The sequence below is a fragment of the Halichoeres trimaculatus genome, unplaced genomic scaffold (genome assembly GCF_033239565.1).
Source record: "Halichoeres trimaculatus isolate MK-OKI-2021-1 unplaced genomic scaffold, fHalTri1.1 fHalTri1_scaffold_5, whole genome shotgun sequence".
In the NCBI taxonomy this organism is placed as follows: Eukaryota; Metazoa; Chordata; class Actinopteri; order Labriformes; family Labridae; genus Halichoeres; species Halichoeres trimaculatus.
The window spans coordinates 37,634,796-37,659,979 of NW_027437183.1; the positions used below are offsets into that span (position 1 = coordinate 37,634,796).

Below are 25,184 nucleotides of genomic sequence, written 5' to 3' on the forward strand. Positions count from 1 at the left end.
GCCCGGTTTGTCATTGTTGCTCAGCAATGTCGGCAAAAAGTAAATCAGCTGTACCTTTGTGCCACGCGGCTATGACGTCACCTAAAGTTTGTTTACCAGGTCAGCTCTGGGTCAGCTGACCCACCTGAAGACGGTAGACGAGCTGACTTTATGATAACACTGGCGATGGATGAAAAAATATAGCCCAAATGAGCGATTTTGCAGAGATTATGTCCTGCGCTGAAGCTCCCTTGCCGTGGCCCCCGCTAAGCGCGGCTAAAATCAGCTGGATCTAAATAACTTCTGAAGGACTCCGAGCTGCACGATGTTTGTCTGAGTGAGTATATGAGCATGCACACACCTATAAATAAGGTCCAGGTGTTAAAAAAACGGAGTTGCCCTTTAATTCTGCTCTCTCTTCTAAACAGAGTCAGGAGTAAAGAAAGGAGCATCACTGTGTTCAGGAGGGTCTTCATCCTCCCTGAGCAGCAGGAAGAGCAGCATGGCCGGCTGTAAACTCTGAATCTTCAGGGTTGTTCCCTCAGTAGGTCAGTCGAGGAGGTGAAACACACCTGTTGTTATGACTGAAGCAGTCTCATACACACATACACATACAGGAGTGTTTGTTGGATGATTCGTTCACATTCAGAGCATTCAGAGCCGCTGCTGACTGAATCTCCCTAAGAGACCAAAGAGACCTCAGCAGGGATCACAATGGAGTTTGGAGTTAAAGTGACAGTCAGCCAGGGTCACTTAGATCAGTGCTGTGGATACAAACTTTGCTGAGTTTGTTGATAAATAAGAGGAGAGCAAAGTTCGAGTTCTTGTTTTGACCTGAAGAGTCTGGAACAGCCTGAGCTGAGGAACAGACCTGACATCCAGGGATCACAGCTTAGATCACCTGTCAGAGTTATCAGAGTCTGTGTGAAACACGTCTCAGTGGCTTCTGTGACCTCACCCTGTGGTTCCTGTGAGCTCATTCATTGGTTACATTTTCATGCAGTCAGTATTTGGGTTAAGGTCAATATTCCAGTTTCTGAAACATTCAGGGTAACGCTTTATATTACGGTCCTGTAATAAGCTTTAATACGACCTTTGTAAGTACTTATAAGATGCTTATTAACATTATTTGTTTATAAGACTATATAACTGCTTAATAAGTGTTTAACAAGGTCAGTGTCATAGTTAATACAAGACAACTTAATCTATAAGGTATATGGAACCTAACCCTAACCCGAACCCTCTTTGTTTTTTGTCTTCTGCTTTTGTCTCTCATGAGCCCTACCCCAGCCCTTCCCCTAACCCTAACCATTCAGGGCCCCATGCCTAAACCTAACCTGTGGGGCCTAACCCCTTACCCTTATTAAACACTTATTAAGCAGTTATATAGTTTTATAAACAAAAATAATGTTAATAAGCATCTTATAAGTACTTATAAAGGTCTTATTAATGCTTCTTACAGGACCTTGATATAAAGCGATACCACATTCGGTATAACCTGTTTACGCGTGTCTGCAAATGGGGTTATTCCTGCGTACATGGTATCCAAATCAAACAGCGATCCATGGACAACACCTTGACACACGGGGGACGTCATGACGCAATTCGTGTCATTTCTGCTTCTTCTTTCTGTATCCATAGCAACAGCAGAAACAACAACAGTACTGGCATCACTGCGGACTTCCTGTACTCCAAAGACCAAGAATCCTTACGAACAGAACTTGTACAGCACACAGATTAATGTCCCTTTGGATAGGGATATCCTGATAGGCGTATACATGACCAAATATTCAGGTTAGGAAAGGAGGAACCCAGGGGGATTTTCAGGTTTTTAAAAAAACAGAATATGAGCATGCAGGGTTATAAAATGGGTCATTGGTGTTTACATGGCCATGTGTAACCAGGTTATTACTAATATTCAGAATATGAAAGGGTTACTGACTGCATGTTAACATAGCCACCTGTTCCTGTGACCTCACTCTTTGGTTCCTGTGACCTCACTCTTTGATTCCTAGAGCAAATTGCTGAAGCCAGCAGGTGAGGTCACCATGTTGCTTACCCTGACTCAAAGGGTAAAGTGGAGCGTTTGGTCTTTCACCCTCTCATCAACAGCTACACAGTGCCACCTGTCTGTCAGGTTAGCCACCCCCCTAATTTTACAAAACTCATAATAATTACATCCTCACACCAAACTCATTTAGAGAGAATGAGACACAGAGATTAACTGTTTGAACCAGGCTGGAAACAGGTTTTAACATGGGGCTCTATGTGGACTGACTCACTGCTAGAGACGGACCCTAGAGTACAGAAGAGGAACTGCGCCTTTGAATTTTATTATTGGATAAAGTTGGAAGCCATAACTTAACAAACCACAGAGACCATGAACAGAGACCCTGTGTGTATCAAGATTGAAACACTGCTGAGGCAGTATTTTACACCTTTGTGTAGCTAGGCTAACAGCTTCTAGACTCAATGCTAAGCTAACTGTATCCAAGACCCTTGTTGGACGCACCATGTGTTGTGGACTTGGGATGCCTGTCCTGGATGCTTGGCTGCTCACAGTCTTACTTTCTGAATATCCCATGAGTAGAGTTGGTAAAGTCATGAATTAGCTGATCAGAGGAATCAGACCTCACATTCCACATCTTTCTGTTTCTACCTGTGTGTGTGTGTGTGTGTGTGTGTGTGTGTGTGTGTGTGTGTCTGTGTGTGTGTGTGTGTGTGTGTGTGTGTGTGTGTGTGTCAGACTCGGTCTCACCATCACAGCTGCTCTCTGTCGTCTCATGAAGCCTTGATAACCACGCCTTGCTTTTACTTTCACATTTCTTTCTTTGGATGTTTTTTTGTGTGTGGACGCGGCCGAGTGGAGTCTGCTGCTGGCGTCTCCCCAGGCCAGCGCTCTTTTTATCACGTGTCATTCTTGGCTCCCTCTGAGCTGGTATGTAGCATGGGGGGGCGGGGCCGGTGGTTCAGGGACTGAGAGGAAGGACTGCAGGCTGGATACCAGAGATTATACATGTCGTCTGAATAAAGGGACCTCCTGTCTGCGTACTTTCTTTAACCCTCCAAAATAAAACAAGAGCTTGGAAGTGCCTAACCTTCATCATCATCATCATCAGTGGTTTTCTTGATTCTTATTGCTCCTTATTTTACAGATCTCAGGTATCACACTAACAGGTGTGGAGTTATCTGTCAATCTTGATTTATATAGTTCCAAATCATAACAGACGTCATCTCAGGATACTTTCTAAAACATGAACAGGTCTAGACCATAGACTGAAAAAAATCTGGTTTCTCGGCTCGAAGTGAGGCCTCCCCAAAAACTGCTCCCCCTGGTGGCTGGCTGCTGTGTAGGTTAAAAAATCAGTCTTTCCAGCCATTCCAGATGGGCTGTGGTCAAACTTAAATAAATTAATACTCCTCGTAGAAATGTTTCTCACATCTGATTGTTGTGGTGATTTGAAGATATCAATTTGCTGTTTTGTATTCAAGTCCTCTTTTTTCTGAAAAAGTATCATTTTCATTAGTTATATGAGGTTAAAAACAAGGCTTTACGTAACGTTTTGGGGTTTGTAAAATATGTCAAGAGGTAGAGTCAAGAAGTGATTAGACTTGCGAAAGAAAAAAAAGAATATTATTTTTGTCACCTGGCTTCACTCATATTCTCCCAGAATCCCTCATCATCTCTACTGCGCAGACTCTGGCTGCAACTGCTGCCAATATTCGCCCCTGTGACGGGGGTATTTTGGCTTCAAAACTGTACAATGATAAATGGCGGAGCCACACTGTCCACTCTATATACAGTCTATGGTCTAGACCCGTTAATGTCCGTAACATCAAATTAACAGAAACCCAACGTGAAGACAAGATGAATAGTTTGATCTCATCTGAACCCCCTTGAGTAAAGAACTTATCAGCATTTAGCAAGTAACAATGGAGAGTAAAAACTTCCCTTTAACGGGCAGAAACCTCAGACAGAACCAGACTCATGCTCAAGGGTGCGTGATCTTTACTTTCATAAGAGCCATTTTTGCTCAGCTCACCTGGATTAAAGTCATGCAGGAGTCACATAATCTACTTTATCTTCACAATAAAGACAAAGTTTGAATTTCTAAACATAGTTAGAATCTAGTGAATAATTATCTCGATTTTTTTTTAAAGTTTTATAGCTGTACATATTAAAAAAAAAAAAAATCTTTTTCTTTAACTTAAAAATTTTCAGTTATTTTTGCGAATATTTAAGTTTTTGAAATAATAATAAAAAAAAATTCAATATATTGAAAATGTTTGAAATAAAAAATAAATGAATTAAAAAATTAAATACATTGAAAATGTTTGAAATAAAAACAAAAAAAAAACAAATTTATATACATTTGATAACACATATCAATAATATTGCACACTGATTTTTTTTTCTGGTTGTTTCATAATCTCTTGCCAAATATCAAGCATGTATATCAAGCTGGTCCGTTGTCAGTATAATTAATCCACCAACACAGAATTAAAATCTGTATTTTTTTTCCAGATTAATCTTTTTGTAGACGTAGTTATCTTTCCAGGGCTGTAAAACTTGAGGTTAGTCACAGTTGCATGGAAAGTTGGTGAGCTGTTAATGTTGTAGGAGGTGAAGTAGAGCGGTGGCAGGCTTGATTAACAGTTGTGATGAATATTTAGTTCAACTAAATGTTAAATTATGATCAGGGACGTAGCTACAATTAGGCAAACACAGGCAGTTGCCTGGGGCCCCAAGATTCCCAGGGGCCCCCAAAGCATCTCTTAAAAACTGATTTATGAAGTTCTCTTCAATTGAAAGCATTTCTTTTTTCTGAATCTTACTTCACATGCTTCAAAATACATCAAAAGGCTTAATCTTTAATGATTTTTTGGGTACTCCCCCTCCCTTCTTATTCAATGGGCTATTCCATGTTACAACACATCTGAAAATTGGATTCAGGAAGAAAGTTGTAAAAAACACTTTTTCCCCCATTTTTTTCTTATTTTCAACCAAGACGAAAACAAAAACAATGTTGCTCTGAGATCTGAGATAAACATATAAGACTTTTAGGATTTTAAGGACTTTATCTAGCCCAGGAAACAGGATCATTTTCTCAAAATCAAACTTTTTGAGTTGGTGATAAACATTATTGTACAAAATCTCTTTTTTGGAAACATAACTCACTGGACAGGGGGTCAAATAAAAGTACATTAACTTTAAAATAATAGTACCAAAAAGTATGGTAACTGTAAATATCACCTCTTTCAGTAGATTTTTTTCCAGTTTTATTTTGTGCTTGATATTTACATATTTTTTTTCTTTACTAAATTATTTTTTTCAATATTTACCTATTGTAATGTTTTTCACTTCATACTTTCTTGTTTGTTACTGTAAATTCCCCACTGTGGGACAAATAAGCTGTCAATTGACCATAAAAGATTTCAAATCCAGGACAAAGTGGACTAAATTATGTATTCACTTTTTTCAAAATCAAACTAAAGTACAGAACTTGGGGAAATGCATTTAGTTGCGTTAAGTTACCATGTACAAGATTAGCACTGTCTCATGCCTTGATTCTGGGAAAGAGACAGTGGACCCAGGGAAGGCCAGTCTAGCTCTGAGGAAGATGAGTAAAATGGACATGGAGGGCCCCATTGATTGGGTTTGCCTCGGGCCCCCAAACGACTAAATACGCCCCTGATCATGATTTTATTTAGTGTCTTTGTCTTTAATCATCAATACCCTCAACAACAAAAATTCTTTATTTCAATATTTTTCAAAGCTCCAAGGAGCCACAGCAAAGGAGTCAAAGGGCTGCATGAGGCTCCAGAGCTGCAGATTGAAGACCCTTGATCATGTTAAGAGAGGGAGAGACACAGTCTGTAGTTAGTCCTCATAGACTTGTTAGGACAGCACTCTGACACACGGTGTGTCTGATTTTTCTGATATTGTGAATATGACAAAATGCCATCCTTGAGACCTGTTGGATGTCAGAGTTTAAGGACAGGACCTGATCCAAAAGAACTCCCAGGTTCCTGACCGTGGTACTAGAAGCCAGGCTGATGTGGTCCAAGGTGGTGATCTGGTCAGAGAAGTCTGAGGTGTTCAGGTCCAAGAGCAATGACTTCACTATACATTATAAGCACAGACAGCAAGTAGAAATCAAAAACAACTTCAATGTTCAAAACTTTTATTTCTACAGCTTAAAAATATAAAAACTGTGAAAGAACGTGAATAAAAACTGACTCCATCACAGAGCCACAGAACGATCAGGAAGGGCTGGACCCAGACACCGAGCAGGAACTGCAGGATGGATGCCTTTCCTTTCAGGAATCATGTGTTTTACAGTCAGGTGATTAAGACAGCAATTTACAAATATATGAACTCATGGAATTTGTTTCTGATGCCCACACACTCCTCTAAACAGCACACACACACACCTGGTTCTGTACAGGTGATGTTTAAACTAACAGTGAGACGAAAAGTTTTCAATTCCTAAATAACGTTCTGCTCCCTCAGAAAGTCTGAGCACTTTTTAACTCTTTAACCTGAGCCAGTCATATTTCAGACCTCTTTGATAAAGCCGTCTTTCACTTTCAGCTGAGATCTACATTTCATTTCAAAAACAGGCTGACCTCTGACCCCTGACCTCTGACCTCCTCTGTGGAAAACTAAACACTGATCTCAGCCACTGGGCTGTGTCACAGATTATAATTTGGCAGATGCAGATTGAATGACCTTTCAACAGCACCAGCTTTGTCTGCATGTGTGTGTGTGTGTGTGTGTGTGTGTGTGTGTGTGTGTGTGTGTGTGTGTGTGTGTAAGCTCATTAAAAAACATGAAAGAAATCAAAGAGGAGCTGACAGAAGAGCAGCTCAGCTGGTTCAACATCAGATCAGTCAGAAAACGTGAAATAAAAAACTTCATCCTGTGGTTTCACCGAAAACATGAGGACATAAACACACCCTTCATTCATGTGTTCACAGTCACTCATTCAATTCCTTTGACTCTCAGCTCGTCTCGGACTCTGCTCAGGTAATCAGGATCTGGATATCCGTACCTGTGAACACAGGAACAAGGTGAGTTCAGGAGAGTCAGTCAGACCACCTGAGTGGATTCAGAGGTTTTGGTTCCTCTGCTCTGAAATCTGAAGACTTTCCAAAGGATTTCCGGGCTGATGATCCCACAAGAAGGAAAGATAACCCTAGATATCTACAGAATCGGTGTGTGTAGATCAGTGTGTGTGGATCAGTGTGCGACCCTCAGCCTTACTGTGTGGCTCCTCCATGCGTGGATGTCTTGTGGTGGATGTCGTTCCAGGTGACTGTGTTGTTCCTGCCGCTGGTGGTGGAGCGACCCACGGTGAAGACCAGCCTCTGCCTGAAGGCTCGCTGCAGCAGCTTCAACACCTGTCTGCCCTCAGAGCTGTCAGGCAGATACGCTGTACGAGAGATGCCTTCATAGGGCTGACCAGGGTTAGGATGCTCCTCCTGAGACAGAGATGACACAGTTCATCCAGGACCAGGATCACAATAACACCTTCATCTTCAGTCCTGTTGTGTATAAATATGAACCCTCTGCTCTGACAGGTCTGCAGTGCCTACATTTGTTTCTAAAGCCTCTATGAGTTAACCCCCTCTCTGAATTTGTTGCTACAGGAGTAAATTTTTTGCTGTCTCTCTGGGACAGAAGTTGCAGTTGATCTATCTTTCCTTTCGTTCTTTAAAAATCTACAGAGGAGTTTACCTCCAGCTCTTTTTAAACAAACCTGAAAGCCTGCCAGCTTTCATACCACTGGTACCAATGGTACTATGTTCCTCCGTACAGGGGCGTGTCCAGACCTTCACAATGAGGTGTCACACTAGCTGTGTTTCCATTACACTTTTTCGCAAAATAAAAGCGATATTTCTGAAGTTTTGACTAAGAACAACTACGCCTTGTTTGTGTTTCCATTATGACTAGAATTGCACACAACTCGAGGAAAGTAAAACTTAAAGAGGACATATCATGCTGATCCCTGATTTAATACTTACATATAATATAATAAATTTGAAAATAAGACCTTACACCACCTGAATTTTCAAAAAATGAGATATTGTATTTTTTCTGATATCCTAGAACAAGATTTGATGCCTCTGAAAATAGGTTGTTGCGAGATAACCACAAGATTTCAAACGTTGTGACGACACGAGGATCCTTTCTTTTTATTGGAGTAATCTGATAAAGCAGCTCCTCCTCTGTGATGTCAGTTAGTCACACAACGGCCACCGAGGGATACACCCACCAAGAGCCGAGTGTAAATAAAGCTCCCTACCAGCTCTGGCTGACTTGCCTGAGTGCTGGATGCAGGGACTCTGCTCTGCTGAGCAGCTCGGCTTTACATGGTGAATTAGCAGTTAAAACACTGTAATTTTAGACGACGTCGTAATACTTGTGAGACTGTGATATTTGCATGCTTGTTCAGACATGCACTGTGAACCTGGACCACAATAATGCTGCGGTAATAACATAGTGAGGAACTGATGGTAGAGGCGATCTTTAGACTACACTTTCAGCATGATGGATAAAACAGACAGAGAAAAGTGAAGGAGCAGGATGGAGCCCTGTTATAGAAATAGTTTATTGGTGAAGTCTGCCTATATTTCCACATATAAACTATAAATGTTACAGTACCGCTTTGACTCACCACACTAAAGCATCCTGAGATGATCTGTGTCCAGGTGGATTTTCTTCCTCCTGAGCTGCAGAACCGTCCGGGTCTGACTCAGGGTCCAATACAAAAGGACGTATCCTACACTCTGCCATTTTATTAGTGCTATCAATGCCTTACGGTGAAGTTTTGGCAAACAGCAAACTCGCTCGGTCTGCCCCATTCAATGTGGTGATTTTGTAAATACTGCCATGCTGCAAAAACCGCCCCCTGGCTCTACCCCCTCCGCCTCTCTGATAGAACTGACCAATCAGAGCACAAAGGGCTGTGACGTTGCGAGGTTACTGGAGGTCATTCTCCAAACGGAGCGTTTCAACGAGATCTTCAGAATGGCCTAAAATGAGGATATTGAGAACGCTATTGTGGGGCAATGAAGGAACTAAATGACTTGTACTGAGGGCAGAAATGCTTTACAGGCATCCTAGTCTGGCATAGTGAAAAGGAGAAACAAGCATGATATGTCCCCTTTAAGGTCTGTCTGGACGCTGCTGCTGCTGCTGCTGCTGCTGTTGCTGCTGCTGCTGCTGCTGCTGCTGCTGCTGCTGCTGCTGATTCATGAACATTAATGTTTTTATTCACTGGTCAAACTGTTGGATGTGATCACGCCAACTCAAAAAAGGCACGAACGAAATGCTGAATGAAACTCATCACCTCCAGCTCACCCGCCCTCTCACTCTCAAATTACGTTTTGCACAATTGGTGTAATGGAAACACAGCTACTGGCGGCAGTGACATAAGTAAACTATGAGTAACTATGATGTTAAACTATTATATTCCAGTGTATAATTTCACTATACAAATGTAGTATGTGCATCAGCCAGTGTAATAAATTTAAAGTAGTTTTTAAAAGAAAGATAGATCTCGGCATGGCAGAAAACTTCATTATTAGACAACTAAATTATTTTCGGGCATTGGGGAGGCTTAAGGGCTCCCCCACAGCTTTGAAATTCCTGGGGGAAACTCTGTACCTGATAATGACCTATGGTGTTGAACATTTGTGTAGTCTTGATCTGAGTGTACTCAGGGGTCATTACTATTCAAAAAGGTTGTAAATCTAGTTCAAGTAAACTCTAGCATGTCATCGTTGGTATTAATCATATTAAACATAATTATCCAACAACAAACTTGTTGCTAGTAAAAAAGCTGGATGGTTAGTAACTCTGGGAGACCAGTAGCCACAGTGACTGGTGAGCAAAAAAGTTCATGTCATGCCCTGGGGATGACTCTCAGCTCTTACCTTCTGGATGCCACTGGGGATGTGATAGTGGATCACTAAGGTTCCATGTCCCTCGTACCCAGGCAGAGAGGACGACCGTTTAGTTTCTCTCATGGTTCCTCCTTCAGGCTGAGTTCCTGTTAAAAGGCCGTAAACGGCTCCACATGTCGGACACACGGGTTTATAATGGAACGCCATTTTCAGACAGTCCCTGCAGAACGAGTGTTTGCACTTCAGGGTCTCCTTCTCTGAACTTCTTATCGACTCCATACAGATCGCACACGTTTCTTTACCTTCAGGTCCTTTGCTGAGTTCAAGACCTGAGGTTCTGCTGCTCCTGGTCTCTGACAGGGGTCTGTTCTCTGGACTCCTGCTGCTCCTGTTCCCTGACAGGGGTCTGGTCCTGCTGGAGAGGGCTCCGCTTGGTGACAGGAACTCTTTCAGTTTGGCAATGTGCACAAAGTGTCCACTCACGGTCACTTCCTGATTGTGGTGGTTCTGTTGGAACAGGAGCTGGGGGAACCGGTCTTGCAGGTTGGTGAGGTGCTGAGGGCTTGGTGGACTCACTGAGGTGGTCTGCAGGTCTGACGCTATCCTCTGGTAGAAGGTGATGAATCTCTGTCTGATAAAGTCGGCGTGAACAGCAGTGACAGAGGCGTGACAGGGTTTGAAGGTGACCCTCACTGAGCTGCTGGACCCTGTAGGTTCGGTCTGGATGCTGAATCTGGTCCCTGTGATGTCATCTAGCTGTTTGTAACACCTCTGCTTCATGTAGTCCATGACAGAGCGTAACACATCCACAGATCTGAGCCCAGCTGACTCCTGTCTCCCCTCCTGGGTGGTCCATCTGTGAATCTCAGGACTGGACTGAGTCCTCAGAGCTGACAGTCTGGCTACAAGCTTGTCGGTTTCACTAAAGGTTCCTCTCACAGTGTAGCAGGAACCTTTCTTCTTTTTATTGTAGGGCTGAAGGATTTTCTGTAGTCCCGCCAGATCTTTAAAACGAGCTTCAGCGATGCAGAGAGAGACGTCTGTGATGAACTGCAATGAGACAACACCCCACATCAAAAGTTAGCACAGAAGGTCCCAAACTGTGTCGTTGGTGGATCGTTTCTCTGCTCTGAAGAGTCTTCCTGGTTGTTAATCTGATACAGCTGGAAAGCCTGTTGGTGAAAAGTTAACACCAGCGCAGAATGCTCAGATGAAGGAGACTCCTAGGGCCTCAGTAACAGACCAATCATTTTGATCTGGATTAAATTCTTTGAACAATTGGCCCCAACCGATCAGACTCAGCAGAGGAAAATACGCCTTCTGGAGTGGACCAGTCTGAGTCCAGACCTCAGCCTAAAATGAAACGCTGTGGCACGACTAGGGCTGCAGCTATCAAATAATTTAGTATTCTACTGAAAACTCTATCGATTAATCGAGTAATCGGATAAAACACATTTTTGTTTAGTTAAAGAGCAGTTATTTTTCAAATGAAAGTTTGTTTCAAGCAGGTGTAAAATCAAGTGACTTTAGGTGATAAATTTTAAGTTCCATGCGATTCGACTAGATATGAGACATTTTAACTCTCCAGTGCTATGTTTTACAGAATATCTACAACACTAAATGACCAAATTAACTAATTTATCATAACAAGGCAATTGTATGTGACAGTCGTGGCCACTGAAGGATTAACATCGTAGAAGGGACAGACAGCGTGTAATATCACACCAGTGTTTAACCCCTAGGTTAACATTCTTGGGAGGCGGCGATGTTGTTAGCGCAGGGGGGTGGGCACATGAGGCTTTATGGAACATGCTTGTCTGTGTGTGTACATGCGCACACATGTTAGTGAGTCTGATCATTCGTTAGAGCGGAACTTTGCCATGCACTACAGATCACGTGCTCTTTCACACACCGTGATATTCTGCGAGGAGAAATGTGAACCCTACGATGTACAAACGACATCCCTTCATGAAAATCCGATAAAGAACATAAGGCTATTTAGTCTTTTGGATCAAAAATCAAGGTATAGGCCTAACCTATGAGAGGAAACTTTAAATTACTTCTGCTGTGATCTGGCGCTGTATGGAAAATAAAATTATCTGGACTTTCAGGGGGGTGGGTGCCTCAGTTGGGGAGGCGGGCCACAACTACAAATGAACTTTGTTTGGTTGACTCTCTTTTAGATGTTAAAATATCGATCCTCCTCCACGATTCATTCATACGCAGTAGGGATGCAAATTATCCAGTAATTCATTAATAGTAAATTGTTTCATCTTATCGATCAATGATCGATTAATTGATAAGCGACAATTTTTCAGAGAAGCTGAATTTTCCTCTAAATCAATAGGTTCCTTTCTACAAAAATGCTATCTTTCTAATGAAAGAGAAAATAAAAATCAAATTCCTTAATAAAAAAATGTATTCTTAACAGCAGGGAACAGCACATTCACAAATGGAACATTGCAATGACAATCAGGCCAGCTGACAGCCTTGGCTGGGCCCAGGACAAGATTATCTGAGACATCTGGCCCTTTGCTTTAGGGCAGCAGGCTCCTCGCGCATCACTGACTTCACAGTTAAAGATTTCATAAAGAAGGTCTATTGGTACTGCCACACCGTGAGAATTTTGGGCGAGATTACATACAAAGTCAATGCTAATTCTAGTTGCAGCCCCAGTATTGACACTGGAAGAGTCTGGAAGAGTCTGGAAGATGTACATTAACCATGGTAAGACGTTCATTTTGATTTACTTCGCTCTGTGACTCAACTTCCAATAAGGGCACATGTTCCATCTTTAATACCTGACTTAACACTCGAGTTCAACAGACTACAACTAATGCCAAATAGTTTTGTTAAGTCTTTGGACAAGTTCACCCCGTGCTGTTAGCTCTCAGATCAGAACACATGGTCATGCAGAAATCCAGCTCACCCCAAAGGGTCCACAAACTGTTTCTCCTCAGGCTGTCTCTGAATCACTGACCACAGCTGCCCCTCCACTGGATCCTCACCCAGCACAGAGGGGTCAAACCGAGACAAGATCCTTAAATGTACAGACTGGGGTCAGGGTAAACCATAGCGTGCAGGACTGGACTTACGAAGACAGGGATCGTGATAACCTCTGAGTCTGCTCCGGTCTGGACAGGCTAAAAAGAAAGATCAGACCTCAGATAGCTACAACAGGAACTCTGTGATCCGCGGTTCAAAAACCCGGCAGTAAAGAGTGAGAGACGGACCCAGCTGATACACTCCCCTCTGGTCTCTCTGGTGCCTTAGGAAGGGAGTTAATGTTTGGGTCTTACCTCCATGTTCCCGCTCTGAGCTCTCCACAGCAGCAACTTGTTGTGTCCCTGAACTCTCTGTGATTTTAGTTTCACTTTCAGCTTCAGCCCGTCCTCGCAGTTCAAAGCGCGTCCTGCAGCGCCCTCTGCTGGACAGGACAGTGTATCTGTCTGTCAACCACTGACTGGCAGAGAGGACATCCGGGCCTTTTCAAAGGACACTGATTGGTCCACAGATATGAACCGTCACCGGCGGCCATCTTGGGACAGGGGACCGCTGTGATGCGCTGTACTGTAGTTGGAGGTGGAGAATGATTCACTCACTGAAAAACTCGTAAATCGCTGATTTCGTAACGGATTGACAAGCGGAGTGGTTTACCATGACACTTATTAACGTGGCTGTGATTCAGGCAGAATGTTTAAACCCCACTCACTGTTTGAAAAACATGGCATAGTTGTCACTGCTGCCTGGCTACTCAAGACTGAGCTCACAAACAAGGTTTTCAATTATTATCAGGTTTTCCTGAGACCAATAACATTAACATTTTTGACAACATACACTTTTGACAAAATGACATTTTTTTTTTTGATGTGGTTGTGTTTATTTGTTTGTTAAGAGGCTGAGTGAGACCTTAGGCTTGTTGTAAAGTTGACAAAGCAGTTTAACATTGGCAGGAAAAGCAGAACTCTTTCGTTTCATCCTGACTTAAGTTGCACATCATATGTGATTAGTTTGTTAAAAACATGTTAACATTCTGATTATTTATGCTGGCTTTGTGTTTACAGAAATACCACCTAATGTGAAAATGCCGGATTTTGGTGCCGCCTCGGGCTGCTCCAATTAACGTAGCTGGGTCATTCTCAAAATACAGTGACCAACATATCCCTGCATATTCCAGGTAAATACTGGAAAATTAAAAAAAATCATCCACATTAAACCAAAACTTTGTTATTCAGTACCATTTTAAATGATGGTGATACTTTCATTTTTATTTTATTTTTTCAATTTTATTTTATTTTTTTATTTCAGTTTTAATTCCCTTTGTATCTACAAGAACACTTGTCCTGCTGCCATGATTCAATGTTATTGGACAGTGTAAAAATATTTCCTCTTTTTTGTTAAAAAATAAATAAATAATAATAATAATTGGTCAATTATGGAAAATTACTGGGCTTAATATATTAAAACTCAATTGGCTTTTTTTAAATAATAAAAATACTTTTAAAAGAATATCTGTCCTGGGATTGGGTGTCATTAGTGGTACTGGTATCACAGACCTTTGTTTTGAAAGGTCAAGAATATGTCAGAGAACACTCAAGGTCAGAAAGTAGAAGAAGAAGAAGAAGAAGAAGAAGAAGAAGAAGAAGGGGAGCCATTTCAGTCAATATATGGTGAGTGTCTCTTTACTGAGAAAAAGTAATTTCTTTTCAATTACAATGACACTTTTCTATGTGATTCTTTTTGTTTTGTCATTGGTGTTACTTTACTTTGATTTGCACTAGAATGACATATTTTTATGGAAAAAAATAGGTTTTTGACATAATTTATAGATTTTAAAATGCTGACTCATGCTAGCTTTGAGCTAGCTTTGACACCATTTTGTGTAATTAGCCTGTTATACATATTTTTTCATTGGTGTGACAGCCCTTGCCTGTCACACCAATGACTATAGACCTATGTGTGTCAATAGCATGTTTTATCTCAACTGAATAAACAAGTAAATATACATTTGATATAAAATTTAACAGTTATTGAGATTATTTTCATACTTTATGCAGATTATGAGTGTGCTTATCTAATTTACTGGGAGACTATGGCAAAAATAAGTGCAGCCAAAAAACAACAATTGTACAGGCAGAGACGAGATGCTGATGTTACATGTAGAGCTATTTATCTACAAAAGACGAAAGAAACGTATTTACATGACATCGAAACAGGAAAGATGAAAAGAATAAGGATTTAAGTGAGAGAGGAAGGAGTGGAGAGTGAACCAGGCAAGGCGCAGACAGAATCAGAGAAGAGCAGCAGTGTGGACCCCACATGTGAGCCTGGATGAATTTGCCTCGACACCAAGGTTTGCCAAATATTTAGGCCAAGAATTTTTGTGAGAATTACCGTTAATATCAATCGGATAAAATGTTGCCAAGTACTTGCATTGTCTCCTTTGTCCAACAATTTGAATGCCTGGAGTGCTTTCCTAATGTTGTGCAAAGACTTACTTTTACTTCTTCTTTACAGAGATAAAGCCAGAGAGAAGACAGCATGGAGGAAAAATCACAAACATTTCAAAGAAAAATCCAAGAACTGCAAGAAGAAATTCAAGAAAAAAATTGAAAATGTGAAAAATACAAAAAATGGTTCTATCGACTGAAGGCTACAGCTTCATCAAACCCAGACAGTCCCAAAGAGAGAACAAGAGCAATCTTGAACAACCATTCCTCCATCAGAAAAACATTAAACTTCCACTATGCATTAATGCAGACATCAAAGAGAGATATAAAGCTACCAAAAACAAAAGTCAGAAACATGTATACCCATCTCTTCACTGGCAAACTCGTTAAGAAATACAAATTCAGAGCACTTAGTAAGCAGACAGTTGGATTTAAATAGAAGCCAATTCAAAACAAATCCAGAGACAGCAGAAATAAGAAATCAGCTGTAGACAATACAGTGAAAGATTTTTACCTGAGGGATGATGTCGGCCGACGAGCCACTGGCAAGAAAAACACAATCACAGAGCAAAAGGTGAAGAAACAAAAGAGACTACTCTGTCTCCCTTTTGAATCTGTATAAAAATTGTGGCTGAGAACGGTCAGTTATTGTCCAACACTATATTCTGCCAGAGGAGACCCTTCTGGGTTGTTTCAGCCACTGAAAGAGACAAAGACACTTGTAAAACACATGAAAACCTGCAGCACATGACACACCCTGAAAAAACTGGGACTTTTTGGCAACACTCATCTAGATGACATGGTTGCATTTACCGTCTGCAACAATTCTAAAGAATGTCATTACGGAGAATGCAGAGAGGGCCGTCTGAATGTTTATCCTCTTGTAAGAAATCCCTCTGATGAGAAAACAACGGTCACACAGTGGTACCTTGAAAAAGTGAGCCATTCAAAACCAGGCGAGGAAGAGAAGACACTCACGCTAACAAAGGAGGAACTTGTATCTCAGTTCCAAGACAGATTTGCCAGAATCAGAAAACACGTCTTTAACATACAGTGGCGGTACAAATCCTATAAATTAATCCGCGAGCAGATGACCATGAAAGACTGTCTCATGTGGATTTCGGAGGAAATCACAATTGCAAATTTGCTAATGAGATCCAGTCTGTGCATTTTGGAGGGTCCCATAAACAGGTTTCTCTTCATACAGGTGTCCTGTATATTAAGGGTCAAAATCCAGTCCCCTTCTCCTCAGTGTCCCCCAGCAGAAAGCACGATCCTGCAGCCATATTGGCCCACTTAAACCCAGTGCTAGATATGATAAAAGCACAGCACCCAGCAGTGACAAATCTGCACTTTTTTAGTGATGGTCCTACCACACAGTGCAGACAGAAGGGGAAATTTTTCCTCCTGTCTACAGAGACATCACTTAAAGCTACGGTCTACAATCTGACGTTCCATGACGCTTTGGTAGCTGAGCAGCTAGCTGACGTGAGAGGGGTAGTGGGGAAGGACGAGGTGGTGAGCTTCAAGAAGCTACCTTTATGATGGAGGAGAACACAGAGAAAAAATGCCTCAGTGCCATCCCGACCTGATGTCATTGGAAACCATCCTGGGGTAATTCTGGATGTTGAGGATCACAATGTTGAAGTCAAGTGCATGCACAGGAATGGGATCAACAAGTTTTACTGGCCTGGCCCAAGGGAGGATGTTAACTGGTATGATGACAAACAGATTGTGAGTTATATTCCTGAACCTTGCCCTGTCAACCAGAGATCTGTTGAGACCACTTAAGGAGTGCCTGCTTGGGTTAGTGGTTCATTTGGTAAGTGATTAAATGGCAAATGTCCTGTAATTGTACCAAGTTGTTGGTCATGCTAGACAGATGGCGCCTAGAAGGTGAGCTAAGTATGGTTGTGCCACTCTGATGCTGGATGCCATGGCCATAAAAAAGCATGTTCAGTATGATCCACACAAACCATGTGTAGGTTGGTGGACATCAGGAACGCTTGAGTCAGACTGACGTAGCTTCTGAGGCTCTTGTCTTCACAGTGGTTGGACTTGGTATTATCTCACCAAGAGCCTAACACCAGAAACACATCCTTTGGAAGAGCTTTATCAGCGCCAGATAAAGGTGGTGTGCATTACAGTGGTTGGCCATTCAGCCAACATCAGTATGTGCACCCAGCTGGGATGTGACACCATGTGGGCCCTTGAGGACCCATTTCCCACGTTCAAGAACCAAGAAGAGGTTTTTGTTATGATGGATGCTTGCCACTGCTTGTTGGAGCTAACACAATGGGCTCTAATTTCGTAGACCAGGCGCAGGCGCACCTGCCCTGCGCTGGCCTTCGCCGTGCGCACAGGGCGTGACCGGCGCACTTTGCAAGTTTCCTCCAGTGCCAAGAGAGGCGCAGTACAGGTGCACATGAGCGCAGAGCTGCACGTTAACGCCTCCCTCCGCGCAAATGGCAGAGAGAGAGGAGAAAAGCCGTGAGTGGGTTTAACACAGCCGAGCGCTGTTTTCACCAATCAAATGAGCGCCTCTCCTCGCCTTTAAATGCCCTGCGACTGAGCCGCTGTGCCTGCAGCAGGTCAATGGACAGCGGGGCGCATCGGAGGACACGACGCGCGTCACCTTGTGGGCCAGCTCCCGGGACAGATTTAATCTGTTCCTTTGTCTTTATCCGGAGTAAAAAATTAAGAGGCAGTTACACAGCTGGCTTATCCATTCAGAATACTTTTGATCCACCTGCACTCCTGGTTTGTCATCACCAAATAGCAGAACCTTTGGTGATATACTGTATACTCTCCCAGTGTCTCCACCTCATCCTCCTTACAATAATGTACTCCATCTTTTTAGATCACGTTAAAAATAAAGACTAAAACAGAGAAATATGGGAAATCACAGGTAAATCCTGAGTGACATACATTTATTTAGTCTCTTTTTACTTCGTCTTTTCTCTCCCTCTTTTCTTTGAATTAAATGAAATGAGAGAACCAGATATACTCAGTATCAGATGTTAAGGCTGTTTATTGTTTAATTGTAAGATGTGCATCAAACTTCCAGCTGCCGTCAGGTTAACTTTCCATTATGACAAACGGCTTTAATCTGACATCAGATGTGACGGGACAGTTAACATAGATATAAATGTATATGCTGGTTCAGACGGTTACATCAAATAGTGATTGCTGTGATTGTTTACTGAATTAAAATGTGCCTGACACTCTGGAAACCTGCCTCTGAGGCTTTGATGACATGTGCGCACATGTGTGCCTGTCCCCAAATTACAGCTGCGTGGGGTGCGCTGCGCCTTGCGCAGAGGATAGACCAGGTTGGAGCTGGCGAGCTTTCAGCGCATTTTTTTGGCACGAAATTGTCACTGTGCCAACATGGATCTGCTGACACCTCCCCCTGGTGCGCTGTCAACTCCCCCTGGCGCGCCGTCACACCCACCTCTGCGCAGACGGTCGGTCTACCAAATTGTCAAATTGGCAGCGCACGGCGGTGCGCCGCACGAAATTAGCACTGCGCAGGGTGCGCCAGGCTTGGGCCCCCTGCGCTGTGCCACGAAATTAGAGCCCAATATGTTGGAGGTACATGCTTATTATTGCATATTTGCTCTGGCTCTGTTCAGTTTGATATGTTTCGATTGTTTGAAATCTGTAAAGAATCTCTCTGGCAGCATCAATTGGGAGTCCATTTGCCATTTGTGTGGTGTCCTAAAAAAGTGGACTACATGCAGGCAGTGGTGTCACTGACAAGCATGTGCACTAGAGGTGTGCTGATACATCTGTATTATAGATTATATTAACCCTTTCATGGATAGTGGTTACTACAGTGGACAGCTACTCAAAGCTGTTTTCTTCTTTATTCATGAGTTTTGATGTCAAGGTTGCCCAGCAGCCACTACAGTGGACGTTAGTGGTCCCACACTCTGCCACTATCTGGCCAGCCCTTGTAAGTGCATCAAAAAAAATCTTCAAACCAAGATGGCCGACAGTGACAGGAGTGCAGAGCAGTGCAGGAGTAACCATCCATTGCTTCTATTCTAAGAGAAACTTGCGGGTAAATAAATAATATGGGGGCATCAAGTAATAACTAAGGAGACATATAATTGTAGAAATTTCCAAGCATTGATTTTGTGTTGGGAGGAAATTGTGATTGATCATCTATCTGCTAATTTGGACATCATGCATAGCTGGCTATATTATAACTCCAATGCTACGACTTTGAGATAATGAGATTTTGTAGAGGTCAGATGCAGAGCGTGATAGAAAGGCCTACAGGATAATTGAGCACATACCCTCTGAGTCAGGTGGGGATGATGTTAGTGGCAGTGATGATGAAAAGCTACCAGAAAAAAAGATGAGTAAAGGCTAGCAGTAGTGACAGTGGTGCTGAGGCACAAATTAAGGTTTTACTGAACATATTTAATTGAATCAAAGGTGAAAGAAAAAAAAAAAGGGGTTTGAGTGTCAGCATCAGTAGTGTGTGCGAGTGTACGGCTGCAGTAGATCATCTGCGTCGCATGTTGTCTGTGCAGAAACAAAAAAGAAAGAAAGAAGGAGAAGAGGAATCGGCTGCTGTGATCGACACCAGGGAGAGCAGGAGGGAGAGCCCCGACGCCAGAGCAGGGGGTCCTAAATCAGCTGTGCACCGGCCAGGTGCACCCAGTTACTACTCAGCATCTGCAAAAGACAAAGACACAAGCAACCAGTAACCAGAGCAACAGACACAGGGGCGTATTTAGTCGTTTGGGGGCCCAAGGCAAACCCAGTCGATAGGGCCCTCCATGTCCTTGTAACTCATCTTCCTCAGAGCTTTACCGGCATTCCCTGGGTCCACTGTCTCTTTCCCAGAATCAAGGCATGAGACAGTGCTAATCTTGTACATGGTAACTTAGCACAACTAAATGCATTTCCTCAAGTTCTGTATTTTAGTTTGATTTTGAAAAAAGTGAATACATAATTTAGTCCACTTTGTCCTGGATTTGAAATCTTTTATGGTCAACTGACAGCTTATTTGTCCCACAGTGGGGAATTTACAGAGTAACAGTAACAAAGAAGAAAGTATGAAGTGAAAAACATTACAATAGGTAAATATTGAAAAAAATAATTTGGTAAAGAGAAAATGTGTAAATATCAAGCACAACATAAAACTGGAAAAAAAATCTACTGAAAGAGGTGATATTTACAGTTACCATACTTTTTGGTTCTATTATTTTAAAGTTAATGTATTTTTATTTGACCCCCTGTCCAGTGAGTTATGTTTCCAAAAAAGAGATTTTGTACAATAATGTTTGTCACCAACTCAAAAAGTTTGATTTTGAGAAAATGATCCTGTTTCCTGGGCTAGATAAAGTCCTTAAAATCCTAAAAGTCTTATATGTTTATCTCAGATCTCAGAGCAACATTGTTTTTATTTCCCACTTGGTTGGAAAATAAGAAAATAATAGAAAAAGGTGTTTTTTACCCCTTTCTTCCTGAATCAAGTTTTCAGATGTGTTGTAACATGGAATAGCCCATTGAATAAGAAGGGAGGGCGAGTACCCAAAAAATCATTAAAGATTAAGCCTTTTGATGTATTTTGAAGCATGTGAAGTAAGATTTAGAAAAAAGAAATGCTTTCAATTGATGAGAACTTCATAAATCAGTTTTTAAGAGATGCTTTGGGGGCCCCTGGGAATCTTGGGGCCCCAGTCAACTGCCTGTGTTTGCCTAATTGTAGCTACGCCCCTGAACAGACAGAAACAGACCCAAAGCCCCCCCTCGTAACAGTACTCATTTATTTATTTGTTTATTTTTTCTTCTACTTTAACTTTTTTGACTGTGTTCATGCACAATTAAGGATTTTTTGCACTACATATTCTTATTTAAGACAGTCAAAGATGGCTCCTTTAGTTCTTCAGTTGTTAGAATAACTTAAACTTATGCACATGCATATTTCTTGTCAATAAATCTATTTGGAGGCAGTTCTTACCTTTAGTTTTTATCCTTGCATTAGAAAAACAGCTTTTGATGTTTTGATGGTTTGAAGTCATTTCCTTTCATGTTTGTAAAAGTTCCCGTACATTGTGAATATTGCACTGAAGCCTGAATTTTAAAGTTGTGAATGGAATGGAAATAGCAATATCTGCCTGAAAAAATGCAATTCAGTCATTTCCTAAACTCTTTCAGCCCTGGTATGTACCACACCAGGTGACCTTAGGGGACAGACTGGTCAATATGGCAGCTGGTCACAGTTACAGAGCATGAGAAAAAGCCAGCATTTTGGAAATGTTTTGGTTTTATGAGGGTGAAAATGGAAATGGCATTGACAGAACCTACCCCACATGTAAAGCATGTAAAACCCAAATTAAGCACAGTGGTAACACTACCAACATTTGCCAACACCTCACATGCTTCCACCTGGGGTAAGAGGAGAGAAGAATCCACCAGTTGTTGCTGCTAACGGGCGAACAATGGAAGGACAATCAAAACTTCCCCACAGCTCTGAAAGGGTTAAATAAATCTCATCATCCAGTGCAACCTTAATTGGACCTGCGTCCACATGCTGTCCTTACCAACCAGAGCTCCAACGTCCTCTGATGCATATTTAACTTCGAAGCGAAAGTATTTTGCCCAGAAAGCAGCTCCCGAAGTCTTTGATTAAAACAGAAGAGCTGGAATCACTGAAGAAAGCATGCAGGGTAGCTCTGACATGTGATGCATGGACTTCAGCTGCTACACAGACATATGTCAGGGTAACCACACCAAAGTGAATATTTCTGGACTGTTATATAGAATTCTATTTTTTGACTGTACTTTTTTTTTTGACTCAGTGAATGTTTGCACTTGAGGAAGGTAACTGGCATTCTTTATTTGTTGTCAGTAAGACGTTTGTATATTGTAGAGCCAATTTGCTCTTCATTTGAACTATCTCTTTAATCTCAATCAAAGTCTCCCTGGCGGCTCAGACCTTAAGTAAAAGACTCTAAGCACAGATCCCTTCTGTACTGGCGTGAGGTGGCTTGGGCATTTCTGCTAAGTAAGTTTAATCATTTCTTTATACCTCTTTATACCTTGGGGGTAAGAACAGGGCCGATCTTCCTGAGAGCCCACTAATAACTCTCTTACAAGATATGTGCACACAGTTAGCATCGTCATAAAACTCAAGCAGAATATTTTTTCAAGTAGAATATCAACTTTTATCACCGAACACACAAACAAGTGTAATCTCGCACAAGAGTCATGTTATCCTTTTAACATTTTATAAAGACTTAATCTACCAAAAACCATACAGAGCACTCGGTGCTAGCTTGACGCTAACATACATTGGAAATTGCTTTGATATGCCAGCAGTTAGCATCCATAGATAAAACTTTGTTTTCCAGCAATATATCAACTTTCATCACGGACCACACAAACAAATGTACATAACTTCCTCACAACACATTCATTTTCAATCCATTCAACATGTTATATCTCTCCTACAGCACACAACACTGGTGTGGAGATGTCATCCCGACTTGGGAAGGACGCTCATGTATGATCACACGTAATCTCCTTAAGTGCGTAAAAAATCAGGCCACGATTAAAATCATCAACAGGACTGATAACATTATGTTTTGAAAGCTTGTGACTATTCAATCTTAGTGTTTTATTTACATAGGCATATACACTCACAGTCCACTTCATTAGGCACACTGTCCAACGGCTCGTTGACGCAAATCTCTAATCAGCCAATAACATGGCAGCAACTCAGTACATTTAATCATGTAGACATGGTCAAGATGATCTGCTGCAGTTCAAACTAACCATCAGAATGGGGAAGAAAGGTGATTTAAGGGACTTTGAACATGGCATGGTTTTTGGTGCCAGACGGGCTGGTCTGAGTATTTCAGAAACTGCTGATCTCCTGGGATTTTAACCAACAGCCATCTCTAGGGTTTACAGAGAATGGTCCCAAAAAGAGAAAATATCCAGTGAGCGGCAGTTCTGTGGGACAAAATGCCTTGTTGATGCCAGAGGTCAGAGGAGAATGGACAGACTGGTTGGAGCTGATAGAAAGGCAACAGTAACTCAAATAACCATTGGTTACAACCGAGGTCTGCAGAAGAGCATCTCTGAATGCACAACACGTCCAACCTTGAGGCAGATGGGCTACAGCAGCAGAAGACCACACCGGGTGACCCTCCTGTCAGCTAAGAACAGGAAACTGAGGCTACAATTCACACAGCAACACCAAAACTGGACAATAGAAGATTGAAAAACGATGCCTGGTCTGATGAGTCTGGATTTCTGCTCCACATTCAGATGGTAGGGTCAGAATTTGGCGTAAACAACATGAAAGCATGGATCCATCCTGCCTTGTATCAACGGTTCAGGCTGCTGCTGCTGGTGTAATGGTGTGGGGGATATTTTCTTGGCTCACTTTGGGCCCCTTAGTACCAACTGAGCATGGTTTAAAGTCCACAGCCTACCTGAGTATTGTTGCTGACCATGTCCATCCCTTTATGAGCACAGTGTACCCATCATCTGATGGGTACACTATGCTCCATAAAGCAGGATAACACACCATGTCATAAAGCTGGAATCATCTCAGACTGCTTTCTTCAACATGACAATGAGTTCTCTGTACTCAAATGGCCTCCACAGTCCCCAGATCTCAATCCAATAGAGCACCTTTGGGATGTGGTGAAACAGGAATTTATGCCACCAAGGATTACGGCAGTTCTGAAGGAAAAAAGGGGTCCAAACCAGTACCAGCAAGGAGTACCTAATAAAGTGGCCGGTGAGTGTATGTCATGTTGTGTTGAGGTTTGGGGGAATACATACATACATACATAACATATAAAGATCCCATAATTAAACTCCATGAAAGAGTTATCAGAATAACAAAGCTTTATATTGTGAAACTACAAATAAATTATTTACAGAATCTTGAACCTTAAAATTATTAGGTATTGTTAACATAAAAAACACTAGAAATACATTTTTTAACAGAGAATAAAAATCTGTCAACTGTATTCAAAATTCTTGTCAAATACAAAAGAAAAAAAATATTTCAGGGTGTTTGGTGTCTTTAAAATAAGTAAAGTGAGAACAGTTGTTAAATACAGTTGTGTGACTTGAAATTGTGTAAATCTATTGTGTTTCAAAGAAGGAAAAACAAGAAAAGTTAAATGATAAAGGATTACAATGAATATAACTAAATGTCAAATGATTGAGTAAATTTACTAAGAGTAATTCTTGTCATGTTTTGTTTTCCCTAATTGTACTCAGGATATTCAGGGTTATTTGCTCCTCTTTCAGTTACAGACTTTGTATAGCATGTCTATACATTTTTTTATTTATTTATTTTTTAAATTTATTTTGTAAAGTGACAGTGCATAGTTCATATTCTGTACTGAAGATTGTAACTGAAATAAAATGTAAAAAAAAAAAAAAAAAAACTTTCCTGCAGCATGTGAAGGCTCTCTGTGTACACGTTGCAGTGCCACAGCTGACAGCTAGAGGTCCTCAGAGCTCCATGGGTTCAGTCCATGCAGAGTCATCAGACACCCTGCAGGAGCTGCTGGTCTGTCTCTGTCCAGTGGCTCCTCTGTGTGTCTCTGGCTTTCTCTGACTCTCCTCTGCTGACTGCAGGGTCTGATGGATCTGACTCTGAGCCCCGGAACACACAGGAAGGGTCTCTGTCTCTGTCCAGGTCCCTCAAATGTGTCTGATCCACATCACAAACTCTCTCTCTCTCTCTCTCTCTCTGTGTGTGTGTGTGTGTGTGTGTGTGTGTGTGTGTGTGTGTGTGTGTGTGTGTGTGTGTGTGTGTGTGTGTGTGTGTGTGTGTGTGTGTGATAATGTGAT

At 41.8% G+C, this 25,184-nt stretch overlaps 1 protein-coding gene across 2 annotated transcripts in view; it reads right to left on the reverse strand.

The window, feature by feature from the left end:
• LOC141790791 (E3 ubiquitin-protein ligase DTX3L) overlaps window positions 1-13,295 on the reverse strand; it is a 175,635-nt gene extending 162,340 nt beyond the window's left edge. The window contains exons 1-4 of one of the 2 annotated variants that reach the window (XR_012598283.1): window positions 13,191-13,295; window positions 9,922-10,941; window positions 7,247-7,464; window positions 6,415-7,034 (exon numbers count right to left, since the gene is read on the reverse strand). Coding sequence is in view for 1 of the 2 variants with exons in the window: in XM_074670877.1 (XP_074526978.1) it covers window positions 6,965-7,034; window positions 7,247-7,464; window positions 9,922-10,941; window positions 13,191-13,196 (1,314 nt within the window). In the remaining variant the exon portion in view is untranslated. Of the gene's footprint in view, window positions 1-6,210; window positions 7,035-7,246; window positions 7,465-9,921; window positions 10,942-13,190 lie in introns of those variants that run through there. The other variant, XM_074670877.1, reaches the window with a different exon arrangement.
• Window positions 13,296-25,184: the final 11,889 nt, after the last annotated feature.